This window comes from Lissotriton helveticus, chromosome 1_1 (assembly GCF_964261635.1).
Source record: "Lissotriton helveticus chromosome 1_1, aLisHel1.1, whole genome shotgun sequence".
In the NCBI taxonomy this organism is placed as follows: domain Eukaryota; kingdom Metazoa; phylum Chordata; class Amphibia; order Caudata; family Salamandridae; genus Lissotriton; species Lissotriton helveticus.
This window is the reverse complement of record NC_136057.1, coordinates 285,001,788-285,014,554: the sequence shown is the minus strand read 5'-3', so window position 1 is coordinate 285,014,554 and position 12,767 is coordinate 285,001,788. Positions and strand designations below refer to the sequence as shown.

Below are 12,767 nucleotides of genomic sequence, written 5' to 3'. Positions count from 1 at the left end.
TAAGCCCCCAGGAGCCGGTCTTCTCCCATAGCCATGTTGGTGTGCTGTGTGCCGCCCCCTAGCCCTGTGTCCTGTGCTTCCACTGACACTGAAGCAGCCAGAATCATTAAATCATTCAAACCGAGACCCCGAAGACCTACCAGCGGTTCAGGGTCCGCTATGTTTAATAAGCATTGGCAAACCAATAAGTTGGCTTTAGAATGGTGACGTTTGCAAACTGCAGGTGTGCATTTGTTTGCATGCTTCAGCACATTAACACCAGAAGTAATGGTTTTGCCTGAACTCGCTTTAATAAGGAGAAGAAAACTATACGGGGGTGAAAAATTAATGTTTAAATGCATCTCTGCCTCTGAACATTGTACAGCCCTTGAGAAACTGAAAGCAGAGATGACATCTTTACACAATAAACCTACATCATTCATAAAAGTGAATGCACATCTGCCCCCCCAGCATCCAGAACACTCATGAAATCTTGCAGTGTTGAAAAGTAACGTCATTTGTGTACAGTGGTACATGTTGTAAAGAAAAAACAGTAGAATTGTTCTGTTTGCTGTTTTACAGAATGATAAAGTACTGCATGCGTAATCCATCTTGTGCAGGCAAAGTTTATTTTCCAGCTGTATCATTACATTTTTCAGAACAAATAAACACATGCGCTTCATCCAATAAAAAAATAAAAGCAAGTGTTGTTCCCTATTATTCTGTGTACAATAGAGTTGTCCCATTCCAGGAGTATTTAATCCAATCGTCTCTTGTTTGGTTTTTGCAGTCTGATTTTATCGTTATTGGAAAAATGAGCACTTTAACGGATTATTATATTGGTTCAAAAGCGCAGTACTTCTGCCCCCGAATGGCCATCATTTGTACATATCAAGCATGCAATCAGGTTTCAGTTTGCCAAACGTGGGCTTTACCTTCTCGTCTTAAAATGAGATGTTAAATGACGGATTGACACAGGTGAATGTAATCACCATCACACTCCAGCAGGGGCAGACAGGTTTATGTGTGCCTCAGTTCACAATGTTTTGTAATTTAGCTGGATTCAGACTGCTTTGTTTTCCAATGTTCACGCCTCTTCAATGTGCACCCAGTCTTTTTTTAAGTCTTTATTTATGCTTAAACATTACATTGTGAACTCAAAACTAAATGTCTGTGACAGTTACATTCCAATCCCGCCAACATTTTAAAGTTGTTATAGTAACCCAGCCTTCCTGTACAGCCCCCCATTTTGATTGTCATATCATTTTTCAACCAACTCCCTTGACTACTGTATATTCCATACCATATTCTTTTGTTGCGCAGTAGAAATACCTTGTAATCCCCCTGCGTCCATTCAGACCCTATTGCTCCAGTTCAGGAGCATCTTGAGGTGACGGGGGAACCTCCCCAGATGCTCCAGATACAGTTGTCTGGTCCCCTTCTTGCGTCCCCGCCTCATCAAACATCTGTAGTATCTCTCCCCAGAACCCTAAGTCTTCGGATACCTTGTCATCTCTACGAGAGATCCTAATGTGTGTCCCCTCTGCCAGTGACCACTCAATGGTGTACTTTACCCATCGTTCTTCTATGGGCCCCAGTGCACTCAACCATCCCAGATGGGTCAGCTCCTTCTCCTGGAGGAGTGCCAGTTGGAGGAATATGTGTTGCATTTTCCATTGTTTGGGACAGCCTACGATACCCAGCAGGCTCTGCTTTGGGATAGAGTCCTGCTCTACCCTGTCGCTCCACGGATCTGTCCAACTACTTCTAGCCAGTACTTTGTTGCAAAGCCATACCATGTGTCAATAAGTAGCTCTCCCTTGACCACAACGAGGACACCGAACTGAGCGACCCGCAGTTTAGTTGTACATAATGTCTTCTTGGTTATATATAAGGTAACAAATATGCTATGACACTTTTTTATTATAACTTTTCAGCATGCTGCACAGGAGTCACAATGATCTATAACATAGCTTAAAAACATTAGCAAAGCCAATAGCTCTAGCTAAACACTTATATGGTCCCAAAGGCGAGACCTATTGACTTTGCCAATGCTTGTTCCTCCAAGACCTGCCCAGGCTGGATTAAATTATTTTATTGGGAACACCTGTTATCGCTTATACAATATCTTTTTTTGCGTTCATAGATTCCAAAAAATAAGGTTGCAGCTTACCAAATAGGTAGGTGTCATTTAGGGGCTGAATCAGCACTAAGTTGTCTGCCGATAGTAGGTCTTGTTCCCAGGAGGTTGCCTTCAGTTGCTGATTGCCTCCTTTTCCAAACGGATATAAAGCAACTCTATTGTGGAGAGCTGCTTCTTTAATCTGTGGTGTTGAAATAGCAGTTCTTATTTGGTTGAACCAAGAATTACCAGGAACTTTGAAAAAAAATTAAAGTGGCCTTTTAAGGAATTCGCTGGGGCCTTCCTGAGTGGCTACGGCTGAGCGTTGTTTCAATTTGGCTGGGGAGCAGTGTGGTGAGCTGGATGAGGGGGCGGAAGACTGCTCCTAGCTCTAACAGTGTTGTGGCACTAAAGTGTTGCCGGAGCATGGCATGCTGAAAGATAACACGCTGATTATAGGTGGGCAAGCCGTCCAGTGTAGAACAAAAGAAAGGCGCCGACAAGCTGGTAGTGATTGCTGTCAATGTAAAACAAGTAAACAGCAGTTATCTAGCAAAGAGGCTTGCTAACAAAAAAAAAAAAGAGTTCTCTCGAAGTATAAATAACCAAAACAGCAAGAACACATGTAAGAGGGGCAGTCCTCATGGGAAGATACAAAATTCCAAAAGAGGGGCTACTAAGTGTGTTCACTAATGAAAAGCCAGCATTTCTAAAGGACAGCAACAGGAACCAATGAAAAAGATTGGTGTTTTTTCAAGCCCATATCCCAGATACAGCATGTCTGGAATATAGCACAAGCCTGCCTAGACCAGACCTAATCATGTTGATGGCCCGGCCCAGAATCCTGATTAAAAAATGGCAGGCTATCTTGCTCTAATAGCAAAGGTTTTAGCTGCTCCAACAGAGCACTAGTGTAGGCTTTGGCTTCTATGTCCAAAAGATTAATTTGAGGCCAGTGTCCGAGCCCCCTTTTTAGGTCGAGCCGAGGCAGCGCATGCGGTGCTCTGCGGCATGCTGTATTGGAGTATGCACTTAAAGCTCCGCCCATATTTGTCATTGGCTTGTGTCATTGCCCTTCGTAAATGCTGGCTTCTGATTCGTAAATAGGCTTGTTAGTCACTTGTTAGTGCCGCCTTGTCTTCATTTGTAACCTCCCACGAGGACTGGCCCTTTTACTTTATTCTTCCACCGTCTGCTTTATAAGTTGGTGAGCACTATTTTCTTTAATGCTCTTCGCCTATTCCACCCACAGCATTGCAGCACCCGCCCATTTTTATTTTAATAATAATGTATTTATTCAAATTTCAGCACAGTCCGCTTTAACTATAGCGGCCGCACTTATTTAATTATTTAATATGACGTTCATCTGCTTTTTCTTTAGCAGCTGTGCTTATTTAGTTATTTTTTTCCCTGTGCGGGCCACTTCAGCGGCCGCGCTACAGAACCTTTTGAAATCACGTAATTTTTTTCTTCACTTTGGGTGAAAGTGCCATACGCGCTTTCATTTTAATGTTGGCCACACCACTTTCTTTAGACGCTGCTCACTGTAACCTGAATATGCGAGCATCATTAAAAAAGGGGTGTGCCCACCATTAAAGTGGTCTCGCGTTTGAGCTCTTGGCATTAAAAATAACAATGCCTTTCATGTAAGTGTCCTTTTTTTAAAAACACAAAAATAAAAGGCTTTGTCATTTACGATGCCAATAGCTTAAATGCTCACAAATCATTGACAATGCTTGTTTTTATAGTCATGTCTCAAATCACCAGTGAAGGTATGTAGAACCATTTGAACGGACTTCCAACCTTTTTACCAAGAAATGTTTTAGACCATTTCCTTTTATTTAATTTCATGTTTTTAGTCCATTACGTGCTAGCCTCTTGTCATGCTTGCTATCTTTCTGTATAGCCTAGTTTCACCTTCAGTATGGATGTGCAGTAATGTAAAACGAGGCTTATGTTGCTTTGCTAGTGCTTCTGATTGGACAGTGTCTGAGCGGGACTTGAATACAAAGGCTTCCCTCACAGTACCCTAGGAAGTTAACTTCCTATCATGGGTTCCTCACAAAATTACAGACACCACTGGTAACCATATTTCTGGTGTGTGTGAATATCTATGGTTTCTAAGTTTGTTCTCAAGAGTCTCCTGAGAAATGGGCAGTTACTGCAGGGTTTGAAAATACCACACCCCTTTCCCATGGTAATTCCCATTTTTTCTGGCCAGTCACACCCAATGCTTCAAACTGGTGGAACGATCAAGGAGGGGATTGCTAGGACTATGGTATTCTTGCTCTCATTATTGCAAAATACACTTGCAGCCTCCTTGCAGTATGTAACATTGGCATCCCTCTCCTCCTTGAGAACATGGACTAGTGACACCTTGTATTTTTTTTTACCATAAGGACATATAATAGTCCAACCCTTAAATTAAAATCACTAAAGTTACTTATACACCGCATTATGCTGAATGTGATTGTACGTGTGCATCGGGAGTGCAGTGGCCTGGTGTGCAAACCTGGTGTACTTTTGTCTTCACCTGTGGTCTGGGCAGTTGGTGGTTGCAGGATGTGAGGCTTGGCATTGTTGATTGCATGGTCTGCGCTTCACCTAGGCAGGGCTTTCGAGGTAGTGACTGCTGCCACAACATCATTAATGTACGTGTTGTCAGAATACAAGGTAACAAGATAAGATTAATTGGTATCCTGACTTTAACATGGTTGGGAATGGGATCAATTTTGTGTTTGTACACAAAAGAAATTATAGTCCTTCCAGCAGCTCTTTTCACATGCGTGGATCCCCCCATACTACACCAACATCATCTGAAGGAGCATGAACGACCCTGTTACTTAACACCACTCTTCCACACACTTCTATCTGGATCTACCCGTATTAACACCAGTTTCTCAAACTATTTACTCTCCATCACTTACAATAACCCACTTACAGCACCTATATAATACGTAAGGGAAAGGCAAAAGGTTGGTTTCCTATGTTTCAACCTTAAAGATGACCACAAACGTATTAATACCATTCTTTTACATACTAGTCTTGTTGTTACACATTATTACTGAGTGTTTCACTTGTACACAGCTGGCTAATCTCATTTTTCTCTTCATCTTCACTTTTCCATGGCAGGTTGTACACACAGATGTGCATGGTCCAATTCCTGGTTGTGTGATGTCCTCTCTTTCAAACTATGCCATTCGAATGGCCCGTCTGGGCTCCAGGATTTTCGGAGAAGTTGCCCGCCCAACGGATTCACGGTCCATGAAAGTAGTAAAACTGTTCAGTGAGCAGCCGCTGGCTAAAAGGAAAGAGGTGTATGACTGGTACCCACAGCACAATGTGTACTTTGCCCTAATGAGAAAGCTGCGCTTCTTTGGTCTCTACAGGTGATTTAAATATATTACATGTAAGGAAAGTGTAGGTTCGAGGGTGGGACAAGACGATGAATTCTTTATTTTCCACTGTTAAGAACTGGTTAAAGTCCATTTGAGAGTGATCTAGATGACCGTAAGGGTATGCGGGCTGGAGGGCTCTGTCTGGCATATTGGATGTGCTGACTTGATCATGAGTGATTCAGTTCTTTGTACTGATTTAAATTCCTCTGCATCTAGGGCCTAATGTGTAGCACACAGTTTTTAGACCACAGTTATACAGAGGAAAGTGCAGAGGTACTACAGATAATGTCCTTGAGTGTTTCGTAATAGTAGCAATGATGTCAACAGGCAATCGGTTTTACCTCTTGGCTTTGCCAGTGAATACCTTTCAGCTTTGCCAGTGTTTTTTGCTGATACTATTCACATCGGTAAAAAGAAAAAAATGGTTATTGTCAATGCTCTGTGTTTGCAAAAAAGAAAGTGTGTATATGTTTGCATGCTTCACTACCCAAATGCATATGTCCCGATACGGCTGGCATTTTATGTTTTTTAATTTGTCATTCTAAGATGGCTGAAGCCCATCTTGGAGCAGTACTTTTTTAAATTAATTTAAAAAAGGAGCTCCCCAGTACCAATTGGCAGTTGCTGAGCCCTTCTACAAAGTGGTGGATGGGGTGAGCAACAGAACGGCAGAAAATGTCATTAAACTACAGTAGCACGAATCAGTGGCCTGCTAGGAAGGGTGGAGGAAAGATGATTTAATTTACTTATTTTTTTTAAAACTATGGGGAAAGTAACACACGAGCTGGGAGAGTGGGAGAGCAGTACGGACAACGTGGGGTGGCGAGGGTGCGAAGGATGAAGCAGTAAATGGGAGATAGGTGGCTAGAGCAAGAAAACGCATGCACTCCCATGAAATGGTAAAATAATAAAAGTAGTTCCCTGTATATAAATAAGGAAAGGACACGAGAATACGTCAGATGAGCGAGAAACAAAGACTAGGCAGGAAAGTCCTCAAATAAGAAGGTAATTAGATCAATAAGAAAGGCATCAATCCAGAGCTAGGGCAAGCCCCACTATGTGTGTGTATGCATGTTTGTGTGCAGGCCTCGAAAAATCTGAGTGATAATGTTGTGGCGCTGAGTGATAATGTTGTGGCGCTGAGTGATAATGTGGTGGCGCTGACAGAGGGCAGAAAAACAAGGGAAAAACGAGTCTAATAGAGGGCAGAAAGGCACAAAAACCGAGTCTAACAGAGGGCGCAAAGGCACAAAAAACGAGTCTTAACAGAGGGTATAAGGGCAGAAAAAAGAGGGAAAATGAGTCTAACAGAGGGCAGAAAGGCACAAAAAAACGAGTCAAAAACGACTAACAGAGGGCAGAAAGGCACACGCGGAGATGTGAAAGAGGATTAAAAATAAAAGTAAGGGTACAGAACTGGCTGTTCTTTTCGCAGAACGGCAGGTCATACCACTCAGAGGGATGGTGGGCACTGCACTGCTTGCACATAGATTGGGTCATCTCTGGCCTCGTCTACTGGGATAGGAAACTGTGGTATACACTCTGAATGTCACTCCACTGAGGAGGAGCTGTAGGGCATCAGGTACTACATATTCAGAGGAAAATCATGGCTATGAAAATAAAGTCACTAGAACTCTGCCTTGAAAAACATGTCACACAAGTACAGCCTCAATCCAGAGAGTGCAGCCTACACAGAACAACAACTATAAACGAGCACTCTTATAACCAGGCACAACCTACGAGTAGTGTGTTTACCCGTCCTCTGAAAGTAGGTTGTGTATTGTCTGTTGTGTTTGAAGAGCTATACTTACATAACAATACAAAAGCAGGTGTGGTTTGTAAATATGCAAGCAGGTACTAGGGGTCTGACATACACAGTAGTAAAATAAATACTGCTGGGGCCAAATTGCATGGGTTAGATACATTAGGAAAGGCTGTCATGGAACAACTGGAGGTCCATGCAGGCATGGAGAGGCCAACAGTAAAAGAGAACACTGGAGGCCAGGCTTTGAACCCGGAAGCGTTGCAACGAGTAAGAGAGATGGGCAATGTAGGGCCCCGTTACAAGTGCCCTGGAGAAAAGGTGTAATTTATTATAACTAAAAGATTCTTACGTTCTGAATATATCTGATTTTACAATCTGCACCTATTCTGTGTTTCTGGGGGAATGACTGCAGCAAAATATCCAAGTCACCGTAAATATTGTAATATTTTCTCCCTTTCAAATTGCAAGAGGTTTAACTAGCTGAAAAGTAGTGATGGGCGAGGAGTTTATTGCAACTGGTAATTACCAGGTGCGGTAAACTCAGCACAACTCAAAATTCTGACCACCTCCCAATTATAGTCTTTTGTGTTATTTCCTCATGAAAGCACCTACCCCCACCTCTCTCCACCCTACTTTAGCGTGCAGAGAAAATTTGGAACGACATGGGTCTGGACTGGGTCATCCCCAGCTCCATCAGCACGGTCACTTCCGGGTTGGAAAGATATTCGGGAAGGCTGCTTAAACCTGTAGCCGCTGAGCGTCTCTCTCTTTGTGACTGCCCTCTGAGTTACCATGTGTATCGTCTAGTTGTTGGCTTGGCCATGGGACTGCAATACAATATGCCACTGGGGAGGGGGGCGGCTTTACGCCGCCATGGAGGTGCCTTTCGATTCTCTCTCTGCTGCCCCCTTGCTAGACAGACAAAGACACACAGTGAAAACGTTGCTGCAAACATGCAGGCAAACAGCTGATGGAGATGGAGGGTCTGGTAGTCCCGCAAACAGAAAATGGGGCTCTTGTTACCAGTGCTGCGGATTGGAATCAACCCGCCCTCCGCTTACTGGGTAGTGCTTTCTATCAGCAACGTGCTCAATAGCCAGCACATTGCCTTTCCTGCACATGCTAATTCCAATTGTACATTTTTTTTTGTAAAAGAAGCGAGTGAGTCTGGCGCCAATTTCAGAGCACAAGCATGTGTCGGGGGGGGGGGGGGGGCGATGAATGGCGCCCTGTGTTCTGTTCACAAACTCTGCAGGTAGGCAAGAGAAAGGCTGTGATGTGTACTTGCAGCTTCATTGCAAACCATTTCAGAGGACACAACCACTGAGCTATCAGAACAGCCGGTACACAACTGTAGATGTGTGAATCAGAAACGCAATGAAATCAAGGTGAGGAAACCGCTCGCACAGCTACGGAGGCCACGCTGCCATAAACCTGGCCCCGTCCAAGCATAAAAATGTTGCAATGGGAAAATTGTACACTGGTAATGTGGGACAGACAGGAAAATGGGACCGCCTCTGAAAAGAGTGGGTCGGGGTCTGGAAGAGGTGGTGCTAGGCAGCAAGTGGGATTTCGTGGCCATGAAGATATACGAGTAATCGCTGGCAAACACTGACGGTTCGGGGGGTTACGATTAGAAACACTAGGGGGTGGGCTATTTGCAACAGGCCAGCATGGCCCGAGCTGTCCCCAGTGAGAGCAGATTAGGATTCACTGGCCCACGGCATCTCAAGGGCTCCTCTTTGCAAACAGTGGGCTGAGCCCATCAGGGCTCATCCAAACAGCGCACAATGGGTCCGTAATATAATTAAAGGCCTGAAAACACACGCTAGATGCTAGCAGGGGGGTGGGAGCATTGTTAGCCGTTAAACAGCTGGAGCGCAATGACACTCCGCATGGGAGGGGGGCGGGGGCTTAGAAGCAAGAGCCTGGGTGAGTCAAAGTTCATTAGATAGTGTGAGACTGTACAGGTGGTATAAGGTCTGGGTACGAGCGACAGAGAGGGTGAAAAAACAGTTCACTAAAATAGGAGTGCACATGTGAGCGAGGGTGGGGGCGTAGGTGCAGGTTGTAAGAGGTCATTACTAAAAGGAACTAGGGTTTGTTGAGGGGAATGCTTGTGAGGCTCGATCAGCGGTCTGGAAAGAGGAAGAGAAAGGTTGTTTTTGTGGGGAGTTTTGCCATAGAATGGGGACAGATACAGGAGTGGCAAGCTGTAAAAAGGAGGGCAGGACCAGGAAGCAGAGTACTAGTTTGGTGGCCAATGGTAGAGCTGCATGGTTAGGGAAGGGTTTAAAAACAAGCTCTTGGCATTGCTGTGGGGAGGGGTGGAGGAGAAATGCGAGACACGGCCTGGCGGTCGTGAAAAGTGTGAAGCAGTGGGCGGGGGAGCGGATCCCTTTGAAGTGAAGCTCTCGGAGGCAGGCGGCTGAGGGAGCAAATGGTAAAAAGCGCGTGCACATGCACTCGATGTAATCCGCGATGGTTTCAGAGCTTGGATGAGCCTCTATACTCTCGTCCTATTATCGCTTGTGCGATTAATAGGACGAGACCTAAAAAGGGGGGGCATGGAAGTAACCATAACAAAAGAATGTCAATTTTGTTATTGCTGATTTTAAGAAATATAGCAGGTGGAGAATTTTTGCATGCAATTTGTGGATGTAAACATGTTAAAAATAGATACTTTTAAATTCTGCTTCTAAGAAATTTAGCTTAAACAATTTTTCTAGAGGCATTTAAGAGGTGAACGAGATAACAGTGAAAAGGAAATCCAGTGCTTGTTGAGACTGCTTTACTGACAGGCAGTTTAACAAATAATCACATTCTGTTACCTGTAATTACAATGAGACCACCCCAGAGAGACCTGTTTATATAACTACTGCAGCAGAATATTTAGTTCTGTAAAGAATTGTTACAGTTTATGCAAATCATATGCATAAACTATGCATACCATACAAAACATATGTTATGTAAACATCCATCATCTTAAAAATATATCAAGGAAATAGATAAACATATTGCAGCAATCGTTAGTATAATCAGTCTTTTAGTGACTCGTCCAATGCCTGATTCAGAAGGTATTGCCCACTGCATCCACCTGAAGAGCACCCACTCAGAGCAACCTCATGTCCAGCAGAATGGATGTGTCCGAGATTCACCTTCACCTCCAGTATGCACCGAAGGCCAAGGTCAAAAGTCAGTTTGTCTTCATTCAATTAACTTTGGAGTCAGAGAAGAAATGTTAGGATTTTGTAGAGTAAACTGTCTGAAAATCGTGTGGTACAAACAGTGTGAAGTTAGAGGCTGTAAGATGTCAGGTTGTTTTTCTAACACATTTAAATATCTAATAAGTGAACTAGGTATAAAACACTTTTTTTTGCATCTCTCTGTGATGGAAAAACAAGATTTTAATAGGATGAACAAAAATCAAAACACTTTACTTGGTGATGTACATATGATAATTTATGCTGTAACACAATTTGCAAAGATTGTTTATACTCTATACAGTTTTATCAATAAAACTGCTTGTTAGTGCAACAGTTTGTGGCTATTTCAATAAAAAATGTGATTTAGTAATATAATTGTTAAAAGTGAGTTTTTACACATGAACTGAGAAACATACTTGCCCCCACACTGATGGCAATGCTATTGGTGAACTAAAGGCAAGGCAGGGGTCCGGTTTACCCTTTATGTGAGCTAGGTTTCTATTATATTTGGAGCAAACATTTAGGGCCATAGTTACGTAAAAGTAACGCAACGCAGAACGTCACCTTGCTGCGTTCCATGGAAAGGGCAGGAATGTGCTGCGTTTATTACAATACAGTGCATTGCTGTCCTTTTTCCTGCACAATAGGTTGCCTAGCGCCAACACAGGAACCCTTGCTACATGGCACAAGGATGCCTGCGTTGTATGCAAGATTGCACAAAAACAATCCCCTGAGGCATAATCCTCCCTATCCGTGTGTTGCAGAATGCAGTATACATAGAAAGCGGAAGTAATGAGGAGAAATTAAATTTCTCCTCGTTACGCCTCACCTGGGAATGCGTAGCATTTGGCACATTCCCAGGTCTACCTGCAATAGTAAATCTGGGAATGTGTAAAAATCCATGGGAGTTGCATGGGCACACCCACACAACGCCCATTGAATGTCTTTCCAGGGCAAAGTAACTCAATGCAGCGATTTGCTCCGCATTGCTTTACTCCTGATTTATTCAGCCACTCAGAACCACGCAACAGGGCCTTGCGCGGCTTAATAAATTGCATTTCACTGTTTCCATCGCACATGCACCATATTGTGTGGTGTAAATGCAACTCAAACTCTTTATAAATATGCCCCTTGGTCTATTAAATCAAAAAGGAGGGTTTCTGTACCGCAGAAATGCCGAACTCCCATACTTGAAGGTGCTCTCGTTATAATGAAGAAAAAGGCGCTCAGTAAAATAAAACATTTGCCTACGATCACCCAATTTGAGACCTGTTTACGGGTCAAGTGCATTACAGGTAGGTCAAGCAGATTATTCAAGTTATTAGACCTGCAGGTCTATTAACATTTTTAAGATTTTTCGAGGCCCGAGTATGTATGTATGTATGTATGTATGTATGTATATAGGTATGTATATATTTATGTACATGCAGGAAGTAATGAACTTTGGATTTCTGTGGTATAGGACTGCCTCTTGCAGAGGCATTAAATGAATTGAAAGCTAGGACTTGTGGGTAGATAAGTCATTTATTGTCCCCTCCTAATCCATTTACAAGGCATTTGACTTGCTTGTAATTGTATTAAATGATTTAAATTTGACTTTGTTCCTTTTCTAAGAGATGAGCATGAAGATTTTAAAGAAGAGATGAGACGTCTGCGAAAACTTCGTGGCAAAGGACCACCCAAAAAAGGAGAAGGGAAGCGTGCTCTGAAGAAGAAATAGCACTTCTTGTCAGCAAAGCAGTGGCAACTTCAGCTGATCCAGCAGTGGCTCCTTCACTATTTATTACCTCTTAGATCGGGAGTTCACCTACAAAGACAGACTTTGGATCTCGGAGTACTAATGATGCTTACTTGCCTTCTTGGGTACACCAAGTGCAGTGTTGCTTCTGGACTGGGCACATATTTCAGAAATCTTGAAATCTGCAACGTTTTGTGGACAACTATTTTGTAAATAATGTTGTATCTGTTCCTCATGGTAGGGCCTCGTACTCCTCAATAAAAGGACCATTCTACTTCAGTATCAATATGAATTATCTTCTTTGTTCTACAGTCAGCACAGTTGAGTCAAGTATACCCTACCTGACTGGCCATGTACATATTGTTCGTTTGAATGTTGACACAGGGCCTCTGTTTTGGTGCCTCTTCCTCTTGTATGTAAGCCTTTTCCACAGCCTGCCTGAAGGCTTCTGGGCTTCGCTTAGCTATGTACCTGTGTCTTTGTGGGGTGGAGTTACGTAATTTTCTCTTTGCTTACTGTGCTTTAAACCCATGTGCTACTCCACTTTTATTTAGAATCC

General features: G+C 43.2%; 1 protein-coding gene across 4 annotated transcripts in view; it reads left to right on the top strand.

The window, feature by feature from the left end:
• Positions 1–12,490, top strand: part of MRPS33 (mitochondrial ribosomal protein S33) — a 36,487-nt gene extending 23,997 nt beyond the window's left edge. For all 4 annotated transcript variants that reach the window (XM_078668200.1, XM_078668199.1, XM_078668202.1 and 1 more), the window contains exons 2-3: positions 5,234–5,490; positions 12,085–12,490. In XM_078668200.1, the coding sequence (XP_078524326.1) occupies positions 5,276–5,490; positions 12,085–12,190 (321 nt within the window). In that variant the 5' untranslated portion in view covers positions 5,234–5,275 and the 3' untranslated portion in view covers positions 12,191–12,490. The remainder of the gene's footprint in view (positions 1–5,233; positions 5,491–12,084) is intronic.
• Positions 12,491–12,767: the final 277 nt, after the last annotated feature.